This window comes from Ursus arctos, unplaced genomic scaffold, assembly GCF_023065955.2.
Source record: "Ursus arctos isolate Adak ecotype North America unplaced genomic scaffold, UrsArc2.0 scaffold_13, whole genome shotgun sequence".
NCBI classification, from domain to species: domain Eukaryota; kingdom Metazoa; phylum Chordata; class Mammalia; order Carnivora; family Ursidae; genus Ursus; species Ursus arctos.
In genome coordinates, this window is record NW_026622797.1 from 34508926 (window position 1) to 34536278 (window position 27353).

The 27353-nt window shown below is 36.9% G+C and overlaps 1 protein-coding gene across 1 annotated transcript in view; it reads left to right on the forward strand.

The window, feature by feature from the left end:
* The first annotated feature begins 21630 nt into the window (after positions 1–21630).
* The window catches only part of THEMIS (thymocyte selection associated), a 178843-nt gene continuing 173120 nt past the window's right edge, over positions 21631–27353 (forward strand). The window contains exon 1 of the mRNA XM_026504775.4: positions 21631–21924. Coding sequence (XP_026360560.1) covers positions 21834–21924 — 91 coding nt within the window. The 5' untranslated portion in view covers positions 21631–21833. The remainder of the gene's footprint in view (positions 21925–27353) is intronic.

The following is a 27353-nucleotide window of genomic DNA, read 5'->3' on the forward strand; positions in this document are numbered from 1 at the left end:
GTTTTCTCAAATACTATTTTTTTCAAGGTTGCAGAGGCTTCCTAGCTATTCGTTTCTAATTTACCTCATTATACAAAGCCACACCCACAGATTTCTTCAAGATAAGCCCCTTTCCACCTTGGGTTTACCTGGGAGGCTGCTGAGGGAGGAAGCTCTTAAGACTCTTAGGAATCCCTTTGTCTAACTGAAAGCCATGAAGTTAAAGTTCTCTGAGGCCCTTTTGTCTGTCTGAAAGGTGCCAGGAGGCACTGCCTTAGGTCTTTCTGATAATCCTAGAGTCACATTTTGGATTTGATCTTTGACTTGAGACCCTTTCTTATTTTGAGACGCTTTTGCTAGCCAGAAAGTTTTTCGGGGGATCTTCTCTAAATTCAATGCAAAATTTGCAGAATTTGTTTTTTGATAGGCAGCTTGAAGAAACCAGCATCACTCTCATCGTTTTGCATGGAAATTTCCTTAGCCAGATCATCAAGTTCATTAGGTACATCTGCTGTTTTCCATGTTACCTCAGATGACAGCTTTGCTCAACTTTCTGTCGCTACATGGAAGGATCTCCTTTCCTTACCCTTCTAATAATACGTTCCTTACTCTTTATGATTCCACAGACAGCCTTCTTGAGATCTTTTAAGATTCTGCTGAACTTTTCTCCAGGTCCTTTAACCTTAACAGTCTCGTTGAGGCTCTTCTGATGTCTGCTTGGTCTTAAACCCAACATCACATATTTTTGGGTTTTATTATGGCATCCACCTTTGGGTACGTACAAATTCTGTTCCAGTTCTCTATTCGCCGCGTAACAATTTATGGACCAAAACTGACGAGAGTAAATTTATTACCTCTTGCGGTTTGGTGAGTCTGGGGTTTGGGGAGGGCTTGGCTGTGCAGTGTTGGCTCAGTGCCTCGTCCAGTCGCAGTCAGAGAGTGATGGCTCTCTGACGCCTTGTCCCTCCATCTTCATGTAGTGTTGGAGCTTTTCCATTGGTCTCTCTGTGTCAATTAGTTTGGGCTTCCTTATAGCGTGGTGGCCTCAGGGCACTTGGACTGCCTACCTGGTAGTTGAGGGAGCCAACCTGAGAGCTGGAACAAGTAAGAGAGAAAATGAATTGCCTTTAATCACCTATCCTCAAAATTTACACAGCATGGTATCTCCCACATTCAGGTGGTTTCAAGAGTCACAAGCCCACATAGATACAAGGGGGAAAATATATTCATCTTTTGAAGGAGAAGGGAAAGCATATAAAGATATAGTTGTATTTTGTATACCTATGATCAGCACAAAAAACTTCTGCTTTGGCATGCAAAGTTAGAGATAGCGGACCTACTGAAAACAGGCCAGGGTCCTCTGGGATAGAAGCCCGTCTGCTACCTAGGAATAAAGTTAGAGACAGTTACTTTTTGTGTGTATGGTAAAATATATGCAATGTAACATTTACCATTTTTAAAACATTTTTACGTGAACAAACCACAATGTTGCGCGTTAGGTATTTTCACAGTGCTCTGTAACCATCACGGCTCTTCAACAGAGATCATGGCTTTGGAGGGAGGACCAGGTTCAGGAAGATCTGAACCAGATTCAATGACAAGAAAGAAGCCACGGCTTTGAAAGAAGAACTGTGTTAAGATAGAAAGGAGATTTGGGGTTGGTGACCTAGGCTAAGCAAAAGGACTGGGGAGGGCTTACTGGGTTGCTGATGCATTACCGAGAACCCTGCTGTCAGCAGCCACCATGGCAGGGGCTGGGTTTTAGAGAAGCTTGAAAGTATTCAGAAAAATAAAGTAAATATGATCATATTTTACTTTAATTTTGTATAGCTTACCCTACTGGTTACTTAAAGATGAGCATCCTAAGCTTTAAAAACCAGAGAAAGTTGACTTTGAATTTAACTTTCAGTTTAATATATTCTTAGCAATCTTGTTCATTAGAGTGGGGGTTATTTCATTTCTGACTCCCACAACCCAGACATTAGAACAGATAAGGAAAGTGACAAACCCATTTTCATTCTAGTATTATTATAACTCTTTGCTGTCAGGAAAGCCAGGCTGTTTTGCTTCCCTTCTGTAGGAAATTGTCAGTTGATAGGCAAAACTTCAAGAATAATTAAAGAAATAGAATATGTACACTCTCTTGGGAAAATCAATCTTTTGCAAATGTATTTAAATGAATTCAGTATCCTTTCCTTTTAATAGTGCTTATCTGGGTGCAAACATTTATTTTAGATTTTATTATCGCACCCAGAAAACTATGATGCCTCTTTAAAAATAAATTATAGTGTAAAAGTCACAGAGGAAGCTGATTGAAAAGAAAAAATCTCGGGAAAATTCCCTGTGTATCTCCCGCTGTCTTATGTGCACTTAAGGTATGCCGAATAAATCTCAAACCACTTCCTGTTGCCTGAGACCATCTTGAAGTGTCCCAGTAAATGTTTAATGCGCTCCTATCTCTTATTCAACATGCCAGGAGGAAAGATTTGTTTTTGGCAGAGGTTGGCTTTGGCAAATGCCACAGGTTAATTCAGCAGGTGCTGTTGCATCTGTGTGAATTGGGGAGGTGTGACAGCTGCCCAGAAATCCTGGCCATTGTGTTTGTGAAACCAGACTTTGACTCCTACATTTGGTTGCAAATGAATGTCAGTTCATCTCTTCCCCTCACTTCCTCCTCCACAAAAACACTAAAAGCTTGTTTTTATCAATATAAATGTCTGGCTCTGAGAATGCTCAAGGCCATGGAGTTCATGTTTAGAACTGGAGATGGGATGGCAGCGCTGTCTGGAGGACTGACATGGGAATGGCGATGCTAAGAGCTCTGGTACCATCAGAGGGTTTACCACGGGCTGGTGCACTACTGGATGTCATGCATGAGCAATATGTCACTTTACTTCCACAGCAATACTCTTTGGGTCATACGATTACCATCTTGCTTTAAAGACAAGAAAGCCAAGACTTGGAGAGTTTAAATGACTTGCTTACAGTCTGCCTGTGCAGAGCCTAGAGGGACCAGGTGACTTCTTGGTCAATGACTCCGCCTACTACACTATTTTGGAAAAGCCGCAGACAGGTGGGAAGAGGGACATATATGGGCCTTCATGCAAGTATTCATCAAACTCAGTTAATACTTAGTCACTTGGTGCAATTTACCAGTCAGTAAAACATGGAAGGGGTCAGATTTGCATGGCTGATTTTAGTTGCTCTCAAGGCAGAGAGTTCAGTGGAGTAGAAATTGCTCAAAACCAGAAGTCAGAAGATTCGAATCGCAGTTCTATCTCTATAACAAACTAGCTGAGTGAACGTGGGAGGGTTACTTAGGCTCTTTAATGACACGCAGAGGACATAAAAATGAAAGATGGAGAGAGAACACTTTAAGTTCCAGATCGCTTTTTGATTTGTGGTTCTAGTTTTCACCTGATTCCCAGCTGCAAGCTTGCCTTTAAACAATTCTGAAACCTTGTAATAATTTTACTCTTCAGATTGATCTAGCTGGAATTGGTGGCTGTTACTTTCAGCTAACACAGCAGGAAATACCGAGTCTGGTCCAATCTGGGTTTAACCACATCAAGATTTAAGAGCTCCACCCCCTTTGTAGACACACCAGGTTCACAAATGGAGCATTCTGAAGACTCAAAGTTTATATTTACATTTACAAGGTTTATATTTACATTGGCCTCCTTTTCTGCTGGTGGGGAGCCCTCCATGGCTCCCTTTTTTCCTGCAGGACAGGGGAACACCTAGGCTACTCCAAAGCCCTTACACAGATAATGATCCTTAACATCAGTCTCTGATAAAACATACATATTTTGTGGAATAATCCCTCTCTTGTAAGACATCTGAGGGCCACGGCTATCACTGGTCATATTTATACTCTCAGGATTTTCTTCCTTGACGTAGCCAATTAAGGAGATTTAATCTAGAAAAAAAATTCTCTAAAAAAAAATTACTGATACCAGCAGAATCAGATTGATGATTCTCCTCTCCCTTTAGGATTAAAATGCCGATCTCAAGGCATGTGTTATATGCAGGTTTGTTTGCTTATTCCTTTATTTTTAATGGTGGGAGACTGCCCTTCAGAGTATTAAGCGCCAGTTTGGAATTAATGAAGAGGCACTCTCTATACGGGGATTAGGGCCTATCCAAGAAGCTGGCTTCTAAGGTTAGCCCAGCCATGCATGCTTCTTAAATATCAATACCAAATCTTGCAATAAGGACCTTAACTTAACTAGTCAGTGTAGTGGTTAGGTTTCTCCAGATATCAATGAGATAAACTGACTCATGCTAACTTACAAAAAAAGGGAAAATTTTTTTAGAAATAATTATGACATCTCATGAAATCTAGGAAATGTTGAACCGTTAGGCCTTTTGAATGGGGAACCAGGAAAGATAAATCTTGGAGGCAGGGATTTATGGCTAGTTCTTTTAAAATCCTCACTTTAATGACAACTCCCAATTTCCAGCGTGTTTTTTTGTTCAAATCCTAAATTTCTAATGAAGAGAATCTCATTGACCCAGAATGTCTAGGTGTTGGTCCCTCTTCAATCAACTGTGGTCCACAAATTGATCATAACAATATGGCTGAGAGGGGGTCCCCGGCTGATCATTCCAAGAAAAAGGGAATTATGAGCAGGGGCTGGGAGGATAGATCAAAAATATGTGAAAAATGTTCATCCTGAGGAACTGACTGAGGGAAGTACTTAAAACTGCTGATTTGGGGATTAATGGGAAAGACTAGGAATAGTGCTCATACATTCCCAAATCTGCCACACTGATTCCTGTGCTGTTGTAGTATGTGATCAATTTCAATAAATTTCACCTTTTTATTTTCATTAACATCCTTATGAGTTGTTCACAACTGAAGGACTCTTAATAGTACAGAGGTTCCTACCAGAAGCAGCTGTTACATGTTACAGTCCCAAATGTAACTGGAGGACTGACTCCATTCTGCTCTCTTGACTTTGACTCCCACACCATTTCTGAGATAGCTCTGGGAAAGGCTTGGGAACTATCCACTTTTGTAATCCTTCTCCTATAGTTTGTGAGATTTGGGATTGTAAATACTTTGTCATTTGCCAGGCTTCGTTTTTGCTAGAAATACAACTCTTTAAAATTTTTCCATTGTTTGCATCTATTTCCATTCTTTGGACTAGATTTCAAAACAAGTGATACTGCAGAATCAAATCCTTCGATTCTAGTCCTGGCCTGGGAGTCTCAGTTTCTTAGTGGTTTGGAGACTAGGAGTTCTGACCTGTCCATCAGTTTAATGGCCTCCATCTTGTTCTATGCCATGCGGTAATCTGAAACAATTGCCCGGTAGTTTGTTACTTAAGGTCTTTGGCTACAAGCAACAGGACCTGACTCTGGTTTAGGCAAAGAGAAAATTTATTTTAAGCAGTTTGAAGAGTTCACTGATTCTACCAGAAGGTGAAAATATAAGATTTAGAATCTAACATCGCAGCAGGTAGGAATTAACTATTTTGTCTAAGCCACTGAAATGAATGAAGGCCATCTATTTTATTTTCCTTACTCCCTTTGTCTTATTGTTCTCAACATTTAAGTTTCCCACAGGGAGGATATAGTTCTGGCTTTGTTCATCCTTCTCTTTCCCTACGTTTATTTTTTTTCAATAAAGGAATTGAATTGCAATGCAAAACAATATAGATATTCTTTCTAACACTCTCTCTTGGTTTCAAAATAGAAAATAATTTTTAAATTAAACAAATATAAGGCTGATTTTCTGACTCTTTCCAGATTTCCATTTCATGTAAAATAGGAACTTCTGCACTCCATTTTGAATGCCAGAAACAAGTTTGCTCATTTTTCTTCCCTACTTGCTCCTCCCGTAAAAGAAGCTTCATTTTTGGTAAGATTGGGATAAAGGTTCATGTGTGGTTTTGCCTGTCTCTCTCCCCCTCTCTCTTTCTATCCCTCCTGCCCCCAGTCAGATCACTCTATCTTCTCTGCCTTGCCTTTAATTTGTAAGCATAGCTAAGTCAGGGCCTAAGGCCTGTTTTTTTAGAGATAGGTCTGAAAGTCTGACTTGTGAAGGAGGCTGTGAATTTTCCTAAATTTAGAATCTCAAACTTCAACTCTCTTAACTGGCAATTCCAAACTCTAGACTTGGGGGAAGATGTTTGGAGGCTCTACTTTTAGCCTTTTAGCTAATAGTCACAGATATGTTCTCTAGCCCAGCTAGACCAAAAGAAACAAACAACAACAAATAAATACTAGCATCATCATGTTGCTTCTAACGTCTGTTTTCAGTTTTGTTTGTTCCCAAAAGGGAAGTATGATAAGCACTCCAAATTTGCTTTAAAAGGTTTTTCTGTGGTTCTTCTAAAAGTAGATTTCCCGAAAAAGGACAAAAAAATGGATCCATCAGTAAGGTATCATTATAGTGGGACTTCAATATATGCAACATTAAAGTAACATGGAGTTGAAAATAAAATGCTGAGGAATAAATGTAACCACGGAGGTCGAAGATTTATATAATGAAAACTATAATAAGTTGATCAAAGAAATCAAAGAAGACACACATAAATGGAAAGATATCCTGTGTTCATGGTTTAGAAGAATTAATATTGTTAGAATGCCTATTCTACCCAAAGCAATCTAGAAATTCAATGAAATCCCTATCAAAACTCGAATGAAATAGAAAAACCAGTCTTACATTTGTATGGAACCACCTAGCACTCCAAATAGCAAAAGTCATCTTGAACAAGAAGAACAAAACTAGAGGCATTACACTTAAAGATTTCAAATTATATTACAAAGCCAACATAAGCAAAAGAGTTAGTATTGGTATAAAAAGACACGTGTACCAATGGAACAGAACACAGAGCTCAGAAATTAACCCAGACATATCCAGGCAATTAATTTGTGACAAAGGGGCAAAGAATACACACTTGGGAAAGGGTAGTCTCTTCAATAAATGGTGTGGGGAAAACTGGATATCCACATGCAAAGGAGTTATATTGGACCCTTACCTTACACAGAAATAAACTCACAATGAATTAAAGACTTAAACATAAGATCTGAACTATCACACTCCTAGAAAGGAACATAGGTTAAAAGCTAGTATTGGTCTCTGCAATGATGTTGTGGATCTGACACCAAAACCACAAACAACAAAAGTAAAAATAAGTAAGTGGCACTACATAAAGCTAAAAAGTTTCTGCACAGCAAAGGAATCATAACAAAATGAAAAAGGAACCGACCAAATGGGAGAAAATATTCACAAATCATCCAATGGATAGGGGGTACTAATCCCATATATATAAGGAACTCAGAGAACTAAATAGCAAAAAACCAAAAAGCTCAATTAAAAATGGGCAAATGAGGGGCACCTGGGTGGCCTAGTCAGTTAAACGTCCAATGCTTGATTTTGGCTCAGGTCATGATCTCAGGGTCATAAGATCAAGCCCCATGACCACTGGATGCTGGGCGTGGAGCCTGGTTAAGATTCTCTCTCTCCTTCTCCCCCTACCTCTACCCTCTCTCTCCAAAAATAAATAAATAAATCTTTAAAAAAAAAAAAAAAGGGAAAATGAAGGGCACCTGGCTAGCTTAGTAGAACATTCAACTCTTGAACTCAGGGTCGTGAGTTCAAGCCCCACATTGGGTGGAGAACTTACTTAAAAAAACAATAATAATAAAAATAAAATAAAAATCAGTAAATGAACCGATAGGCATTTTCCCAAAGAAAACAAACAAATGCACAACAGATATATGAAAAGATGCTCAACATCATTAGTCCCCAGAAAATACAAATGGAGACCACAATGAAATATCATCTCAAACCTGTTAGAATGAATATTATCAAAAAGTCAAAAGGTAACAAGTGCTGGTGAGGATGTGGAGAAAAGGGACCTTTTGTGCACTGTTGGTGGCAATGTAAATTGGCACAAAAATTATGGAAAACAGTGTAGAAGTTCCTCAAAAAAATAAAAAATAGAATTACCGCATGATCCAGCAATCCCAATTCTGTGTATATAGTCAAAGGAAATAAAAATAGGATCTTGAAGCAATCTCTGCACTCTCATGGTCATTGTAGCATTATTCACAACAGTCAAGATATGACAACAACCTAAGTGTCCACTGATGGGTGAGTGGATAAAAAAAAATGTGAGAATGAACCTGGAATATATTATGCTAAGTAAAGTATGTGAGACACAGAGAGATAAATATCACATAATCTCACTTATACGTGGAATCTGAAGAAAAAAGTTGAAGTCATTATAATAGAGAGTAGAATGATGGTTACTAGGGGCTGGGGGGTGGCAGAAAAGGGGAGATATTGATCAAATGGTGCAAATTTTCAGCTATAAAATGAATAAGTTCTAGAGACCTAATGTATAGCATGGTGACTATGGTTAATTAATAATGTATTATATACTTGATATTTGCTAAGAAAGTAGATTTCCGGTGTTCTCACCACACACACAAAAAGGTAATTATTTGAGGTGATGGATATGTTTGTGGTTGTATTAATGACTGCATTAATCATTTCACCAGGCATTCATTTATCAAAATACCACATTGTACACCTTCAAATTTTATTTCTCAACCATACCTCAGTAAAACTGGAAAAAAATAGCATGTAGCTGATTCTAAAAATAATCCGATACTAAAAATTAGCAATTCTTTAGGTTCATTGGTAATATATAAAGAAAGTCAAAATCAGTTGCTCTTCTGATAATCAAACTATGTGCATTAATAAAATATTGTACTTGGAATTTTATTTATAATACTGCTTTACTTCGACAAAATAGGACTTTGTAGAGGTCATACAGTTATGTTTAAAAACATAACATAATAAGAGGTTCCTCTTACTCCTTAAACTCTATCATTATGTGAAATAATATACAGCATAAGGGATTCATGCTGTAGAGACTGAAAAAGAGACAAGAAAAAGGAATATACATTTTTCAGAATATCTTCACAGATATGCCCTTATAGGAATAGCAGTAAAGGCTTAGCATCTACCATTTCTCTGTACTACTCAGGAAGGAGTTTGAGAGCAATATTTCCTCTAGATTAAGTCCAAGGAAATAACAGTCCTTGATTGTCATTATCAATTCAATAGCAGTAGTCTAGGAATAGAGTACATGTGACTGAATTCTAAGGTATGGGCTATAAAATCTTACTCAGGAGGAAAATATTTAGCATCTTTATGTGGTCAATATTTACTTCAAATGCAGAGTAAATAATGCTTTGGGGATTACAAGCCTGAATTTATAGTCCTGCTTCAACAGAAAAGACTCTCAGTGAGACAAATGCCCTAGCACTGGCCCATGTCCAGGTCTGGTCATGACTTGACTCTGTTCTCTTGAGGAAAAGAAGGGGAGGGTGGAGGCAGAACTTACCCTGAATCAGTTTCAAATTATTCAATTAAATACAACAAATACCTGAAGGCCATTCATTTGTTCTTTTAGAAAATATTCTTAACACAGTGCTTGGAGCTATGAAGTGCATGCAGCTGAATTAGATACGGGTCTTTCCCTTTAGAATTTAAATCCAGAAACAGAGAAAAGCACACAAAAGGCCACCTAATAAGAGTTGGTTGGTTACTGAGATGTCTGTGAAAGAAAAGAGATTTTTGAAAATGGTTTAAAGATCAAAAAAGGCGTCACGGAGGTAAAAGAATTCTAGTGGGAACTTAAATGATGAGTGGAGGAGACATTATTTTTTGCCACCCAGTATCTCTTTGCCTTTCTCTGAGGCATCGGATCTTACTTCACTGTCGAGCCAGCTGTTTTATACCCAGTGTCAGAATGGGGCTGTGACCTGACCTGGCCGGACAGAGCCCTGCAGTCCTGTGGCCGCTGAGGTTGTTCGGGGTGGAGGCGTCACCCGGTCAGATTGCTGAGAAACACATACAATAGCGATCTTTTCCCATTGTTTAAGGGACACATTCCTACAGAATGAGGTTCATGTTGCTTAAACAGCGGATTTCAGGGCAGAAGCACTGGAAAGGTGGTGACTTCTGGCCAGGTTCTGGAGGCGTCAGCTTCCATACTAAATGGACTGGACTTTGTGAAACGGAAAAATTATTTTGTGAGAAAGGTTCTGCTTTGGAGTACCAAAAAGTATATGACATTTGTCATAATTTCAGGAAGACCATAGCTTTTCTTTTTTATATTTGCTTTGTGCTTTTAAATGTTTTCCAGTTATAGATTGTGTCTATTAACACTTCAACTAGGACCGTAGAAGCAAGTCACAGTCTAGAGATCTGTTTTCTCAAAGAAGGGTTCCCGTTTCCAGTGAGAACTTCTCAGACTAGTCCTGGACATAAGGGATTCCGAGTCTAAGGTGATAGGGAAGCTTGGAAATAATAAGGTGACTTCCATGGCTCTTCAACCCTTTTCAGCCAAGTACGTGCTTCAGGATTTGAGTAAGGCAATCAAAGGAGGTGAGATGGTGTGGTAAGCTCTGTCCACGGCTAGTAAGCTCATGACGTTTTTTGAGAAAATATCAGATTGTCCACTGCTCGCAAACAATCAAACATTAGTCTGTCGGCTCCGTGAGAGAAGAGATCATGACCTGTTTGGGGTTAGCAGAAACTCTAACAAGTAGCTCAGTGCCTGGCGTGCGGTACAGGTGCAATAGGTAGCTATCAAGTAAATGAATTAAAGAGTACATTGCTTTCGGTATTTCAACTTTATAATTTTAAATACATAACTAGGGGCACCTGGGTGGCACAGTGGTTAAGCGTCTGCCTTCAGCTCAGGGCGTGATCCAGGCGTTATGGGATCGAGCCCCACATCAGGCTCCTCCGCTATGAGCCTGCTTCTTCCTCTCCCACTCCCCCTGCTTGTGTTCCCTCTCTCGCTGGCTGTCTCTATCTCTGTCGAATAAATAAATAAAATCTTAAAAAAAAAATAAATAAATACATAACTAAGTCCATAAGCATATATACTTATTTAATAAGTTTAATAAAGTAAAATAATAATATTAATAATAATGAACACCTAGTCAGCTTAAGGAATAGACCATCACCACTACCTTTGAGGTCCTTGAACACAACACATCTCTTTCCTTCTTTTCTACAATATTTGTAATATCCTGACTTTTGTGTCTTTCTTTGCTTATAATACAATGTATTAATTGAAATATACGTTTGCATTAAATGTAATTATATTTTTATTATTTTGTGACCTCTTTTATTCTGGTGTTTGAAATGCACTCATGTTGGCATGTATATTTGTATATAATTTGTTTTTCATTCTGCAGAATATTCCAATGCAAAAATAGGCCCTGAAGTACTTATTCATTCTACTATTGTTTTGGCTTATTTTAATTTCTTTCAGTTCCCATACATATTCATATGTTAACATGTATTTAAGTACTTCCATACAGCAAAACATAATTATTAACTTGGAATTTAATACTCGTATGTATTCTTCGGTCTCTCTCTGTATCTTAGAAAAGATAATTAGGCATCTCACTGCTAGGTGATAAAGAGCTTATAAAAGTGATAATTGCCCAGGAATTCCAGGATGGAATTCAGACTTTGACAAAGGAATCTAACTGTATTATTATGTATAATCTGCATATTATGTACACAGTGATTATATAACTGTATCATGTATTTGCGTATAAATGTATAACATAACCATACTGAAGGAGCTGGAGATAAGATAAGCCTTTTACTTAATTTATCCTTAGCTATTTCATGTGTAGAAAAGAGAAAGAAAGAAGGAAAAAAAGAAAGAAAGAGAAAGAAAGAAAACGAAAGAGAAAGAAAGAAAACGAAAGAGAAAGAAATTGGATATACTGGAAAATAATGAAATCTAAAGTCATTCTTTTTATATAAAGTGAATCTGTAAATCTCTGACACTGCTATCCTTTTAATCCCTTTCTTTGAGATTTTTACTTGGGTGGGGGGGAAGTATAGTTTCTCAACAAATTGGGTTTCTTTCCATAAGTAGTTCCTGACTCAGGTTATTGTCACTAATATATGACTTTTTCAACTTTGAATATTATCTCAGTTAAATTGTGTATTATGTACTTAGTTTGTAAAATAGGGGAACTTTGAGAAACTTAATGACCTCAACCATATATTGCTTATCTACAAAGTGAGCAAAATACCTTCTTCTGTTATTAAAATACTTTAGGAAGTAGGAATCCTAACCAAGCTGCAACACTCACCACACTCTCTCTTCAGTGTATATATATATATAGAGAGAGAGAGAGAGAGAGAGAGAGCCGTTGGCCATTATTTTATATTTGTATGTTTGTTTATTTTTGTTGCTATCTCTATTACTCTCCCTATAATCAATCCGTTACTGATACTTCAGAGTTTTAGTCACCTGGTACCTTACTCAGTCTGGTGGTACCAAATGAAAAAAAGTTTACAATGAACAATTTCATATATATACATATATATACACATATATATATACATATATATGTATATATATGAATCTATGTATATATGTATGTATATATATGTCATATATATATGTATATATATGACAGGTTAAGCAAAAGGTCTATTGCTCATGAAACTGACTTGTGTTGAAGAAATACATAACCTTAGTTAAATTTGCCAAACTAAATAATTTACATTTAATATACATTTTAATATTTTATTTTTCAAATATATTTTATTTTATAATACAATTTATATTTAATATATTTGCAAATTTTTAGGTCTGAAAAGAAAGCCCTGATATTTTAAAGAGGTTGGAACTTAACATTTAATGTGTAATGAAAAATTATTTTAAATCTTCTAAAATTTATTTTTTCAAATGCTTAGGACTGAGTTGTTCCACAGAGACTCCAGTATGTTATCACACCGATATGTAACTGACATCCCTGATTATCTTTCAGAGATAACAAATATGTGAAAAAGAGAAAAAAACTGGTAAAGTGGGAACATCTTTTCTCCAGGCATATTGCAGTTGTTAAATAATGCCATATAAGCGTCAGGAGAAAATGGTAGAGTTATATCACAGAAACTTCACCATTTGGAGAGAGAAAATGGAATATCTTTCATGAGTGAAGGACTTTATTTTTGATCAGTCATGGTTTTGAAGAAAGAGGTTGAGTTCTACAGCAAGGGAAATGTCAGTGCAGGATTCACATGATGCCAGTATCCACGTCATTCCTCTTTGCAACATTCACGTCTCAACCTGTGCTCTTGCCCTGCACTACCTGGCAATAGGCAGAATCCCATGGAAAAATATGCATCCGTTTGAGTAAAGCCTCTACAAGGTGAGCAGGTTTAGCTACCTAACCACCACTTACATTTTAATATTAGCCTCAGGAACACTCTTCCTAGGGAAACCCATTCTTAAGTCAGGTCTCTGGGTTGGGTGTCCCTCCTGTGTGTTCCCACGGAGTAGCCTGCTCATCTCTATGGAGAACTCTGTACGTTAGATTATGATTCTTAAGCTATGTGCATGGTCTGCTAAAATGTAACCTTACTTAAGGGCTATTTATATTCTCAGTGCCTTTTATAATGACAGATGCAGAGGAAGGTTCAACAAATGTTTGCTGAAAAAAACAGTTAAGCATTAGGGTAGAAAAAAAGGATAACCCCAATGATAAACCTACTTTATCATTGGAAGAAATGATAGAGCCTTGCAATGAGCTTCATTCAAAAGGTGAATTAGAATGCTGGGAGGCTGGCATTTTGAAAATGGGGCCCTGATGAAGGCACAGACTCACAGGTTTTGAGATACTTATACAGAGTAACTAGAGAGGTTTTAATTTAGCAATCCTTTTAAAGATATGCCTATGTGGATTTTGACAAGATAAATAGTTTTTAGCAGGTTTGAATTTTCTTTCTTGACTATTAAAATACTTTCTGCATTATTAAAATAATTCATACTTAAATATTAAGAATGTGCATAATTCTATCTCCACTTGGAGATGGAAGAACAAGGTGATCGAAGTACTGCAAATAGGAAGCCATACATAGCACTGGGAACACTTACGGTAGGTATACTATGAATCTGCCCATCAAACACCAGTTTCTCCTTTTGTTGGTAATAGCGTGCTGATTTTCCTTTGAGACGTCTCCTCTGCCAACTCTTTTTTTGTGACTTAGCAGGGACAACAGCCTAATAAAAATCTATGAATTTGACTTGGGCAGCTAGCATATTCCTTTTCCTCAGTCACAGTACTGGTTGAGAGATGGACATGTGATCCAGTTTGAATCAATCAGAGCTTATTCTGGGATTTTTCCTGGTATAACTAGGAGAAAGGAGTACATTGCCCTTGGGTCAATGGAGATATAAGTATTGAGTTGCCAGGTGTTGCCAACGCAGCATGACCTCCCTGAAATACAACCCAGGCATAAGAAATCTGAACCTGATGCTCTGATGATTTTGCATGATTGCCCAGAATCAGTTTATCCTGTAGCTAGAATTGCTTCTTAATTCATCAATGACTTGAAACAATAAATTCCACATTTTAGCTAAGCCGAAATTAGGGAGCAATTCCTATTTTCTAAGACAGACTTAATTTTTTATAATTTCAGAAATAAACAGTGAGGAAAATGTTTTAGAAAATTAAGAGATTTAGATACCAGTCAAAATGATCCATCTCTAAGTTTAGTTTCCACTCAAAAAATATTATGTCATATTCAAATATTGGTTTTCAATCCTTGCTTTGTAGTTTATGTAGTGAGTTTTTGTTTGCTTATTTGTCTGTTTTTGATGTTCAGCTAGTTCTGCTCACTTTTTAGGAAAGTAGCTACTGAGTGTTTAACAAGGGAATGAACATCTTGAGCAAAGCTTGTTTCTAGCTTTTCTTTGTTTTTCTTTTTTTTTAAATTTTCTCCAACATTTACTTCTCTTAGGGCATATATGATTGGCAACGATGGCAATGATGAATAACTATAGCTCTACCGTTTCCTTTTAGGTTGGCTAGTGGGCAAGGCCATCTCTGTTCTTTGGTAAAATCATTGAGGGGCAAGCTCAGTGTTTGAACAGAGATTTGTCTCTACACGAACTTTCCAAGCATGTTTGAGTTATTGGAATACTGTGAAATGTATCTTTCCGAGAGAGATGCCCTCAAACACTGGTGATGCCTACCTGAGAACAAAAGCTTTCAGTCGCAAGTATTTATTCCTACTTTTCCTGAAAGAAAGGACCAAATGTCACGTACAGGATGTGGCCACAAGTTGTGTGGAGCACACTACTTGAGTTGAGCTCCTGTCACTTGCAATCTATTTATTGCAACAGAGAGTCTCCAGATAATAACCACTGAAGAATAAACTGCTAAAGTTTTGTTGTTTGAGGTATAGTTGACAGAAAAATGTTACGTTCATTTCAGAGAAGTGTTTAAATGAAGGGAAGAATTTGGTCAGATTAATACCTTAGAAAGGTCAAACGGACTTCACAGTGACAAAGGAGGTTTTAAGAACTAAGAACTTTTACCCTCATGTAGGCAAGAACAGGTGATGGCCTTCATCACATAGGTGCAATAGCTTTGGGGACAGGTAGGAGACTCGAGAAATATCCTAGCAATAGACCTGGATTTCCTCACTGATTGTTTGATAGAGGGTATGACAGAGAGGAAAATGTCATTAGTAAGACCCAGGATTCTGGCTTCAAAATTAGATGGAGGTTGTTGCTATTTCCTAAGATAGACAGTAGAGGAAGAGGGAACAGATATTGGAGGTGGTGGGTGGGAGAGTGGGAAAAGCAGGAGAAATGAACCATTCAATTTTGGGCATGTTGAATATAAAATTCAAAAAATATCCAGAAGGTCTTACATAGGTCTGGATCTCAGTAAAGAATTAGGGCCAGAGACACAGACTTAGAAGCCATTACTGTTCTGGTATAGGTCGGAGGGCATAATGGACAGCCCTTTAATTGACATATTTTTGGTTAACATTTCCTTTCCTGAGAATAAGTTGCAAACTTCCAGTTAAAAGATTAGGCAATTTCACATAAAAATATTAATTTGGCATCACTTGTAGAAATGAGAATTAGTTGCAAACATGTAAAGGTGATTTCACAAGAAAAACATCAGTTTTGATTTTTTTGAAAATTTTGAAAAACCAGGACCATTGGACTTACATTTTTTCCTGACAACAATTGGCTAGAGATGGAACAGCCTGCTCTTCATAGGGCCCTTTGTCCAAGAAACCTTGTTTCTTAAACTTGGCCCTTTAGGTGCTTCATATTACCTTATATGCATTTAAGGTAGAAATTGCAATTGAATACCCAAAATAAATGTGAGCAAGAACACAATATTTAAATAGCAGAGGAAAAAAAAGCTGCAAATTTGACCTAGAAGGAGCAAATAGAAAAATAGAATGAAAACTGAGGGAAGCCAAGTAAAGAGAGTATTTCAACGTAAAGAGCATGGCCATGAGTATAAAGGTAAGATAAGGAATAAAAATGTCCACCAGATATAATAAAGAGGTATAGAGTAATAGGTAGCTCAGGTGAAAAGAGTGAAATGAAAGTGTTGGAAATTACAGAATTAAAAAAATAATCCTTATTTATTCAAAAGAAAACTATTTCATTGACTTTTAATCTTTTTAATTTTTAAAAATAAAACCACTCAAGCATATTAAAAATATAAAATTTGGTACCTACTCTAGACTTTGTTTTCTATGTTGCTTCTCCCTTATCCTTGATTTTTCACATTATGTTGTTGGCAAATTTCTCATGTCAATAATCTTCTTTCAAAACATGCTTTTAATGGCAGCGTAGTATATAATCATGTGGATAACTTATGTAAATAACCTCCATTCTTGTACTTTAGGTTTCTTTCCTTTTCTTGCCACTAAAAGTAATAAATGCTTCAATGAATGGTATAAATAAATCTTTGTGTGTATGATCTTTATCTGATTATATTTAAATGTAAAATTACTAGATCAAATTGATTTCAAAATAGATCACATCAGTTTGCAGTACATGTGATTATATACTGCATCCTCAGCAATATATGGGTTTTATGAATTAAATATACGGTTGTTCTCTCAGCTATTGAGTGCAATTGACTTTTGAATAATACACTGGTCCACTTGTACACTTTTTTTTTTTTTTTCCTGCAAAAAGTTGCATTGGCTAGGGAGAGGGCTCCGGGGTCACTAAAAAGCTGCCCAGTGGCTGAAGGGAGAGGCTCAGGCAGAAGCCCTAACACCAGGGGAATGCCAGAGGCGTCCCTCAAGTCCCCGCTGGGCTCTGGAGGCTCCTAATTCCTGCTTGCCCGTGAGCGTTTGGAGAGAGACTGGCCCGGGCCAGCCTGCGGAGGAGAGCGTGGTAGCCGCCATCTTCCTGATGCTTTTCGCCCCTCATCCCGGAAGTGGCTCTTCGGAAAGTCGGTGGTGGGTCTGGCTGCCTCCGCAGAAGCCACGGTGCGCAGATCCAAAGCGCTTGGGGCAGGTTCTTGGCCAGGACTGTGACAGCTACCGGGCATCTGATCGTCTTGGGGCGGCGTCTGCACGCTCACGGGGAAGAGGCACGGCCCGAGCTGGTTTTGCATTTTCGGGAGAGCTGGGAGGCCTCCTGCTTCTCCACAGTCAACTCCGGAGGAAGTGGCGGGCGTCTTCCAGAGCCACATCGCCACGTTGCAAAAAGAGGCCCAGAGCGAGGTAGGTGTAGGAGCCCCGCAGATGCATGTTGTCGCTGGAATAATTCCCATGAACCTGGGGCTCATGGTTGATGGCAATAAGGAGCTAAGCGCAAAAATTGGCGTCGACTGGTCCCGGAGGCAGGGGATGGCTGCGACGATGGCTCTGAAGGTTGAGACTGGAAAAGAGGTTAGAGGATGGTCTGAGGCTGGAAGAAGGGGTGTCCGAGGATTTGTTCCCCGCTGTAGTAAGAGATGGAAGCCCCACCGCAGGGGTACACCCGGAACAGCGTTGGAGAATCTTTAGTCATTATCCCTTGAAATATTGCTTCTCTGTCTATGCCCTCTCTCCTTTCATTTTAGGATGCAACGTACGCACAAGACCTTTTCACTTTGGCTAAAATGTCTCTTCTATTCTTAATGTTGAATTCTTTTTATCTGTTAATAGAGAATATTGCCTTCTTTCCTGTGTCCAATTCTTTTTATCTGTTAATAGAGAATATTGCCTTCTTTCCTGTGTTTCTTCTCTTACTATATGTCCAGTCTGCAGTTAAATCCAACTATTGAATTCTTAATTGCAGTTACTGTTGTTTTTCAAGTCTAGAATTTCATTTGATACTTTTAATAGATGGCAGTTCTCTACTGAAATTCTCCTTCTTATCTTCTAGTTTCCAACATGTTAATCAAAATTATTTTAAATTGCATGCCTCATAACTCCATACTGAGCTTTTTAAATTATTAAATCCTAGACATTGTGTTTAAAATATTACGGAAGTTTTGGTTGCTTTCCCCAGTGGAAGGGTTGACTTTTGCTTTTGCCTCCAGCTCAGATGCGGCAGATCACTTTAATCCAATCAGGGGTTGAGCTAACTTTGATCTGGGCTTCAATGTTGGTAAGGCCTATCTATTTATAGTCAATGCTTTCTTTTAGAGAGTAGCCTTCAGGGGCCCCAGCTGAAAACAGCGTATTTACCGGAGCTCCTTCCTCCCCCTTGCCAGGCCGTGTCTTCCCACCAACGAGACCGCCAGAAAGTGCTACTTGGTTTTGTCAGCTTTTTTACTGATCACTTTCTAACCGGTGTCATACAATCAACCCTGTACTGGTTTTGAATAGGCAAAACCCTGAAGGGGAAAAATGGTGCTGAACAACTCATTTCTCTGTTTCCCTGGATGCCTTGCTAGCCCCAAATTCCAATTTTTACCTCCCTAGCTATGCGAAACTGCTAAAAATTCACCTCGTCTTCTGTCCCCCTTAACCACCATTTATACTCTGCTTCTCAGCTCCTCTTTTGATGCCAATTACTAATTCACAAATGCTTTGAGGGGAAAAGAGGTGTGGAAGGTTGGGTTCCCCTCACTGTGTTTCCCTGCCTTTCTGGTCTTGACCCTCAAGTCCCGACTGCTCCGATAGCTCTCCTGCTCCTTAAAACAAGAGTGTCAAAAAACCATTCACTTTTCTAGTTGCCGTTTGTTGGAGAGTTGGTTAGATACAAGCTCATAGCCAGAAGCAGAAGTCCGTGAATATTTTTTTGTTTGCATATCGATTAATAAGTGCTCTTTATACATCCAGGACATCTATTCTTAATTTGAAGTATGTACTTGTTTGTTTTCTGTTTTGTAAAAATCTTTTTGATCTATAGACATATTTCCTATGTTTGTCATCCAAATCTATTAGTCTTTTCCTTCCATTAATGCTTAAAAAAATTCTTCCCTTACTTTCTCCACACATTTTTCTATTTTTTCCTTTGTTTTATTTTTATTTAAATTTAATTTTTAAATTTATCTAAATTTAATTTTGGTGCATAGAATTTTAGGGAACTTTTATTTTAAAAATTACGTAACAATATTTGCTGAATAAAACATTTTTCTCTACTGCTTTGGAATTCCACCTTTTTCAGATAGGAAATCATTGTTTGTACTCTGGTTTGTTTCTGAGCTCTCATTAATCTGGTTATTATTGCACTTGTAATTTACTGTTTCAGTTGTTCAACTTTAGTCCTAGTTTGCTTTACTACCTGGTGATTCAAGTACCTTCTCAATACTTTTGTCAGTTTGTCTTGGCTGTTCATGTCAAGAATTCCTTGCCTACAGTGTCAGAAGTGATTTCAATCTAGGCTGAAGTATAACAGTGGGGATACAGAGCAAGAACAGAATGAGTGATAGTGAGAATAGGGTTTGAGGGAGTTGGAGGCCAGAAATGGCCTCTCCCATGATGTAGCCTTCTGGCTTGGGAAGCTGGTAGAGGGGTAGTGTCATTAACTAAGATTGGTAATATAAGAGAATCAGATTGTAACAGAAACCAGTCATCTGTGAAAGAATAGAAGCTATAACTGTAAGATACTGGTGATGTTTCAAAAAGGCTTTATTGGCTAGTAGGATAAAAAATTGATTTGGGAAAATTAAAAAACACAAATAAAAAACAAAAAAGGCAAGTGAAGTCTAGCTTGGGGTAGGTATGAAATGAAATTGGCTGTGTCACCGGTTCTAAAAGATGTATGATTTTTAAGGAGCAGTCCACAGCAGCCTTCTTTATATGTTCTGTGATGTGAGATATGCTGTTAGGCTGTAAACAATTTTGCAGCCAATAGAAGAGACTGAGCTTGGGAGTGCAGGAAGCAGACTGATCAAGTTTGGGAGATTTTTAGGACCAAATAGTTGCAAGTGAGGAAGTAGAAGCTACTAGTGAAAAGCTATTAACAGTACCCCATAAATTCTAGTTTTGTAAAGAAAGAAATGAAGCCAAGCAGATTATTGCAAATGTCAAATATGATTATAAGAGCTGAAAGAGTTTAGTAAGCTCTATATCAAAATAAGTCTGTGTTTTTATTGCTTGGTCATTTATGTGGAGGATATGGTGGAACTGGGGTGAGCCCTGACCCCCTCTGTCTGGCTTTATTCTCTGCAATCTGAAGCTATAACAGTTTCCTAACAGAGAGCTAGGAGTCCAATTTATAAGGAGAATGTGCAGCTTCTTAGCATCTCTCACCTGTATCTATACCAACTAGTCTTCCTTTATCCTTAAAGAGTCTTAGAAAATATCAACTTGAGGGGTGCCTGAGTGGCTCTGCCTTCAGCTCAGGTCGTGATCCCAGGGTCCTGGGAAGGAGTCCCTCATCCCAGGAGCCTGCTTCTCCCTCTCCCTCTGCTTACTGCTCCCCCTGCTTGTGCTCTCCCTCTCTGTCTTTCTGACAAATAAATAAATAAAATCTTTAAAAAAATCTATCAACTTGAGTTGTATACACTAGATATAAGACACTGTTTCAGCTAAATACAAAGAATAGAGAGGGAGGAAATTTTTAAGAGATCTGTTTCAACGAGGCTTCTCTTGTTTCCTTTGACTTTGGGCATTTTCCTCTCCCTAAAATTTGGGCCACAGAATCAGAAATGCAGAATTTTAGCCTGGGAAGAAATTGTTTGATTCATTTGACTCCTTCTACTTTTTTTTTTTTTTTTCATTTAATAATTGAGCCAAATGAGGAACAGAGCAGATAAGGCTGAAGTCACCTATACATCAAAAGCAAAGTTAAACCCAGGAAACCCAGTTTCCTTACAACAGATTTAGATACTTTCACTACACTGTGGTGATTAGAAAATTTATGTTAACTTACCGGATTAATTTACTGTATCATTTTGCATATTGTGTCCCTCCCCCCTTCCTTTAAGATTCAGCAAAATTTTTAATGTGGAAGAATAAAAAGTGGTTTCGATCCTCTCTCTTCAGAGTATCAGATTTCTCAAAAGCGCTGACACAGAGCACTTTTGTAACCAAATTTAATATGAAAGCACTGAGAGTATGCAAATAAGGCACAAAGCCAAACTTTAGAAATGAGCTAAATACATAAAGAATTAACATGGTGCCATTTTTAATTTTAGACTCTAGTCCTGTGTTCCTGCTCTTTTCTGGTTCAAAAAGCCACAAGCAACCCTAATTCCAAACAGTCTTGCCAGTGTCGTAGATGCACACCTGGACTGGCAACAGACAGTGAGCTACTTACCAACTCTCGGGGTTTTTTTTGGCATTGTCTGTGACATGCTAACTGCCCCCCCCCATCCTGTTCTGCTTCAGTGTCAGAAGGAAATGAAGCCGCAATGAGAACAAAAAGAGCTGTCACACCTTTTGTCCCCTGCCTCCTCCTTCCCTCTTCACAGTCCTCCCCACATAGAGCTACTCCACCCTAGTGGGACGCTAATGTGACATCCTCGCCTGCCTGAAGGAGGAATGATCAGCAGGGACAACAACTGCAAACAAGGGACAGCCAGAAGGCAGGAGCTTCTGTAAATTGCCTGGACTGCACAAGACCCAAGCCAGAGCAATGGCATTGTCACTGGAAGAATTCGTTCACTCCCTTGACCTCAGGACCCTTCCCAGGGTCCTAGAAGTCCAGTCAGGCATCTATTTTGAAGGTAAGCACCTTCCTATCTCTTGGCTGGCTAGAAAGTGCTTATAAGGTATGCACTCTTGGGATTTGGAGGGGAAATTTTAATAGAAAATACAGGAGTTCCGTTGAAAGAAGGGTAATTACAAAAGATAGAAAGTAGTTAACTGACAAATGGTTATAATCCAAGAGTGCTAGAGAGAAGAAACTAGATAGGACTCTGGGCTAGGTAGGGAAAAGGAATTGAATGAAGCTTTTTGAGCATTTTTGTAGGCCTTCGAACCGTCCAACATGAATGGTGAATTATTTCTGTCTCTTCTTTGAAATGGGTTATGCTCCAGGAGTGAAAAAGTTATGTTTCTAGAATATAAAAAATAAAATTTAGTGTTTTGGTTTTTTTTAAACAAAAACAACTATTAAAAGCACAGCGTTTCGAAAGAAAAACTAACCAAACTCTTAACCACTTCGCAATGTTGCTTATGCCAACGTTTCTCTCACTTTTTCTGTAGTATCCTAACTCCTCTAATTCCTTAAATAATGACATTCTTATTTGAAGGTATAGAAATTAATATCTACTAATCACAAGATGATCTTTAAGAAGCTATGTTGAAAAGCCAGAGTTCAACTAAGATTCTTGAATAATAAGTTAGTGTGTTTTGAGGTGACTTACTATGTTAATTCAGTAAAAGAATGTTAAAGCCTACAAAATATACCGTAGAATCTTTAAGGAGTGAGTTTGAATACATACAAGACAAAGAGTTATTTTCTAGGAAAATATATATTTCTGGTCGCAAGAGTTGTAGAATTAGATCTAGAAGAACTACTGGAAAATTAAGTAACTATTGGTAGGCAGATCTTTCCCATTTATAGACAAAATAATGTTTTAGTTATTTAGTATGAAATAAAAATTGACAAATGTCAGATCTAGTTCATACACACATACACATACTCACCTGCTGTCATCATCAGCTTAACATAAGGTTTTGTTTAATTCATTTGTAAATTGATTGTATGGAACCAGACCATATTTTTCCATGTATACAATGTAATGAAACGTTTCTTTGTTCTTAAGCCAGCCCCAAATCTTTTTTTTGTCTCATGGTTTGTGCTTTTGAAGCTTTGCATAAGAAGTTACAAAGATATTTTTCTTTATTATTGTATATCAACTTTACAGTTTTATATTTCTCATTTAGTTCTTAATCCACTTGGAAGACACTTTGTGATGCAGTGTAGAGGGATCCAATTTTAGATTTTTCCATATAATAAACCTAATTTCCCAGTACCATTTACTAAGCTAGTCATCCTTTCCCAGTTGATTTGTGTTGCTACTTTAAATGATATATGTGCTCACATCTGGATTAATCTGTCTCTGAAATATTTCTTCTGTTCCACCAGTCTATTTTTTCACTTGTGCCCTTATCACCCTATATATATAACAATGGTTCCAGGCTAAGTGTTAAAGTATATTTCATGTATAGACCAGTCCCTTGTTTTTACTCTTTTTTTCTAAATTGACTTAGCTATTCATAGACCTTTTAATTGTGTTTTTGAAGAAATTAATTAGTTACTTAAGAAATCCTACTAGAATTTGCATCATATTATATTGAGTTTATAGATTAACTTGAGAACAATTGACATTTTTGTGTTGGGTCTTACAAAAGAAGATAGCTTGTCTCTCCATGTGTTCTGGCCATCTTCATTCTTTAATACTTTACTACTGTGTTATACTTTAAGAGAAAAGAATGTACAGTTTGATGAGTTTTCACAAAGTAAACACATTTATATAACCAACACTCAAGTTAAGAAATAGAAAATTACAAATATTCTAAAAGGGCAGTTTGTGCCCTTTCTCAATCATTATCCACCATCTTCCCCAAAAGTAACCATTATCCTGACTTTTGGCCATTTTTGAACTTTATGTAAGTGAAAAATTATAGTATGTATTCTTTCTTGGTTGGCATATATGTTCAACATTATCTTTGTAAAATCAATCCATGATTTTCTATGTAGCTTATTCATTTCAGTGTGTATAATATTCTCTTGGTTAACTATACCACAATTTACTTATCCATTCTATTGTTAATGGGCATTTGGATTATTTCCAGTTTGGCGCTGTTACCAGTAATGTTGTCATGAACATTCTTGTACAAGTGTGTTCACATGTCTATGCATTTAGTTGGGTATATAAATAAGTGGAATTGCCATGTCATATGGTCTGTATATGTTCAGCCTTGATAGATCATGTAAAACAGATTTTCAGAGAAGTTACACTAATTTGCATTCCCACCAGCACTGTATGTGTGGGAGTCCCAATTAATCCACATCTTTGGCAGTACTTGATGTTATCAGTCTTCATAATTGCAGTTATTCTGGTAAGAGTATAATGGTAGCCCATGGTTTGAGTATGCATCTCCCTGGTGACTAATGAGATTGGGCACCTTTTCATATGTTTATTGGCCTTTTGGAAATGCTATTTTATTTTTTTTAAGGATTTTATTTTTGTGTAATCTCCACATCTAGCGTGGGGCTCAAACTCACAAATCCGAGATGAAGAGTTGCATGCTCCACTGACTGAGCCAGGTGCCCCCAGAAATGCTATTTTATGAAGACATTGTTCATGTCTCTTGTTCATTTCTTTATTGGATTTTATAAGTTCTTATTACTGATATTATATATATGTATATATATACACACACAAAATATGTATGTTATATACACATATATGTTATATATATTATTTATATGTTTTTTATATATATATACACACACACACTTATATATATATATGTATTATATAGAGGGTGCTGATCTTTGGTCAGCTACTTGTGTTGCAAATGTCCTATCTTAGTCTATAGATTGACATTTCATTTTTTAAATGGCAGCTTTTGATGAATAGAAGTTTTAAATTTTAGTGTTAGTATAGTCAGTTTATAATTATTTTCCTTTTGTGTGTTGTCAAAGATTTTCTTTACCTTAAGTTCATGAAGATATTCTCTTAGCATCTATTCCATTTGTTTACTCCCTCCTTTAGATCTGCAATCTACTAGAATTGATTTTTTTGTATATGATTTGAGGTTGAGATCAGTGTTTATTTTTTTCTTTTATAGAGCCAATTGATGCAGTGACTTTGATTGAAAAACTGCCTTTTTCCTACTGCCTTACTGCTACATGAGTCATAAACAGTGTCCATACATGGTCTCTTTCTATAGCTTCTATTTTGTCCCATTCAACTAATTGCAATGCTCACATTAATTTCACCCTGTCTTAATTAATGCAGGTTTGGAACAATACATAATTTATATTATATTATATATGATAATATGCTGCAAAAGCTGTGGTTTTCAAACTTGGATGCACATGAAACACCTGGAAATATAAAAAATACCGATGCTGGGTCTCTCCTCAAAGATAAGTATTTAATTATGTGTGAGATAAGGTATCACCATCAGGTTTTGAAAAATCTCCCTGATGATTATAATATGTAGCCAAATTTGAGAGTTATACTGTAGAATAAGTTCTTCCAATTTATTATTTTCCTTGAAATTGGGCAGTTTGAATTTTCATATACATTTTAGAATTAACTTATCAACTTTCACAAAAGTCTTCTTGGCATTTTTCTAGCAATGCCTTGGTTTAGAGAGAATTGGCATCATTTTAAATTAAGTCTTCTGACCCATAAACCTGGTGTAGCTATCTAGTTAATAGATCTCTTTTCATTTTATAGCTTTTTTTTGTGTGTGGAGTTCTTGTGCTTCCTTTTATTCTTAATTTGATTTTTTTCATTCTGTTATAAATAATATCTTTTGAAACCTTCATTTTCTCTGTTATGTTTGTTGAATTCTAAAAATAATATCTTTAGATTATTTTGGATTTATATACACATTTATGTATTATATGAATATTGGTGGATCTCATTTCTTCCTTCCAATTATTGTATTTTTTTCTTCAAAGAACTGACTAGTGCTTCAACTATAATACTGAATAGGAGTAGTGATAAAAAAAACCTCCCTATCACATTCACAACCACAGAGAGATTTCAGTAATTCATCTTGAAGTATGTTTGTTTTAAGTTAAATACGTTTCTAATTTTCTGATAATTTTTTAAAATCATGAGTGTATGCTTAATTTATCACATATTCTTTCTTTGACTTTTGCGATGACTATGTGTTTTTTGTATTGATTGATTTTTAAAATGTTGAATAAGCCTTTTCCCTGTGGAATAAAACCAATTTGGTCCTATAACACTAAATTTGCTTTATTTTTTTTTCTTTTAGGATTTTTGTATCTCTTTTAGAGAATGAAATTAGCTTATAATTTTTATTTCTTATAATGTCCTAGCCATGTTTTTGTGCTGAGTTATGCTGAACTTAATAGAACTTCTTGGATAGAGTCTTTTTCTAGTCTTCTAAAAATATGCAAATTTAGTGTTACTTCCCATTTAAATATTTAGTAGACTTCCAAATGAAGCAGTTCTGAGCTGGGATTTCTAATATAGAGATCTTCTAATTATGACTTCAGATTTTTAAATAGTAAGTTCTTCCTATCTATGAGCATAGTTTCTCTCTTATTAAAACAAAAACAAAACCCATCTAGATAAGGTATTAGTGTTCAATAAAATGTCTCCTAGACTAGTTCCTAGAATGCACACATATAAACATGTATTTGTATTGCTATATTGACTGATAATCATATTTCTTGTTTTCTCATTGACTATCACTGACATAGAGGAATCAAGTAAATATCAGTAGTACTGATGAACTCTCTTATTAATTCTAATAGTTTATCTTTTTTATTTCATTGGTTTTCCTAAAACTAATAGATATTGGTATCATTAGAAAGCATCAAGAGTTGCATCTCTTTCCTACTATGTTTTACAACCTTTCCCCCCCCTTACCTTTATAGTGTAGGCCAGAGCCTCCAGTACTATATAAGCAATAATGGAAATCCTTGTCTAATTACTAATCATAAAGGAAATACATCAAAAATTCTTTCTTCAAGCGTAATGTTCTAAAATTGGTATTTAATCTTCACTAAGTTAAGGAAGTTTTCATCTATTCCTTGCTTTCTAGGTATTTACACAAAAAATAGATATTGAACCCAATGAGTATTTTTTCTTCATTGATTAAGATAATAATGTACTTTAGTTTCTTTAGTCTGTTAATGTACATTACCTTTAAAGAATTTTTGAGTTGAGAGATGCTTGGGCAGCTCAGTCAGTTAAGTGTCCGACTCTTGGTTTCTACTCAAGTCATGAGCTCAGGGTCCTGGGATCAAGCCCTGCATGGGGCTGCATGCTCAGCAGGGAGTCTGCTTGAAGATTCTCTCTCTCTCTGCCCCCCTCCCACTTGTACGCCCATTCAGGAGCATACGCTATCTCTCTCTCTAAAAAGTAAGATAAATCTGAAGCCCCTGGGTGGCTCAGCGGGTTAAGCATCTGCTTTTGGCTCAGGTCATGAT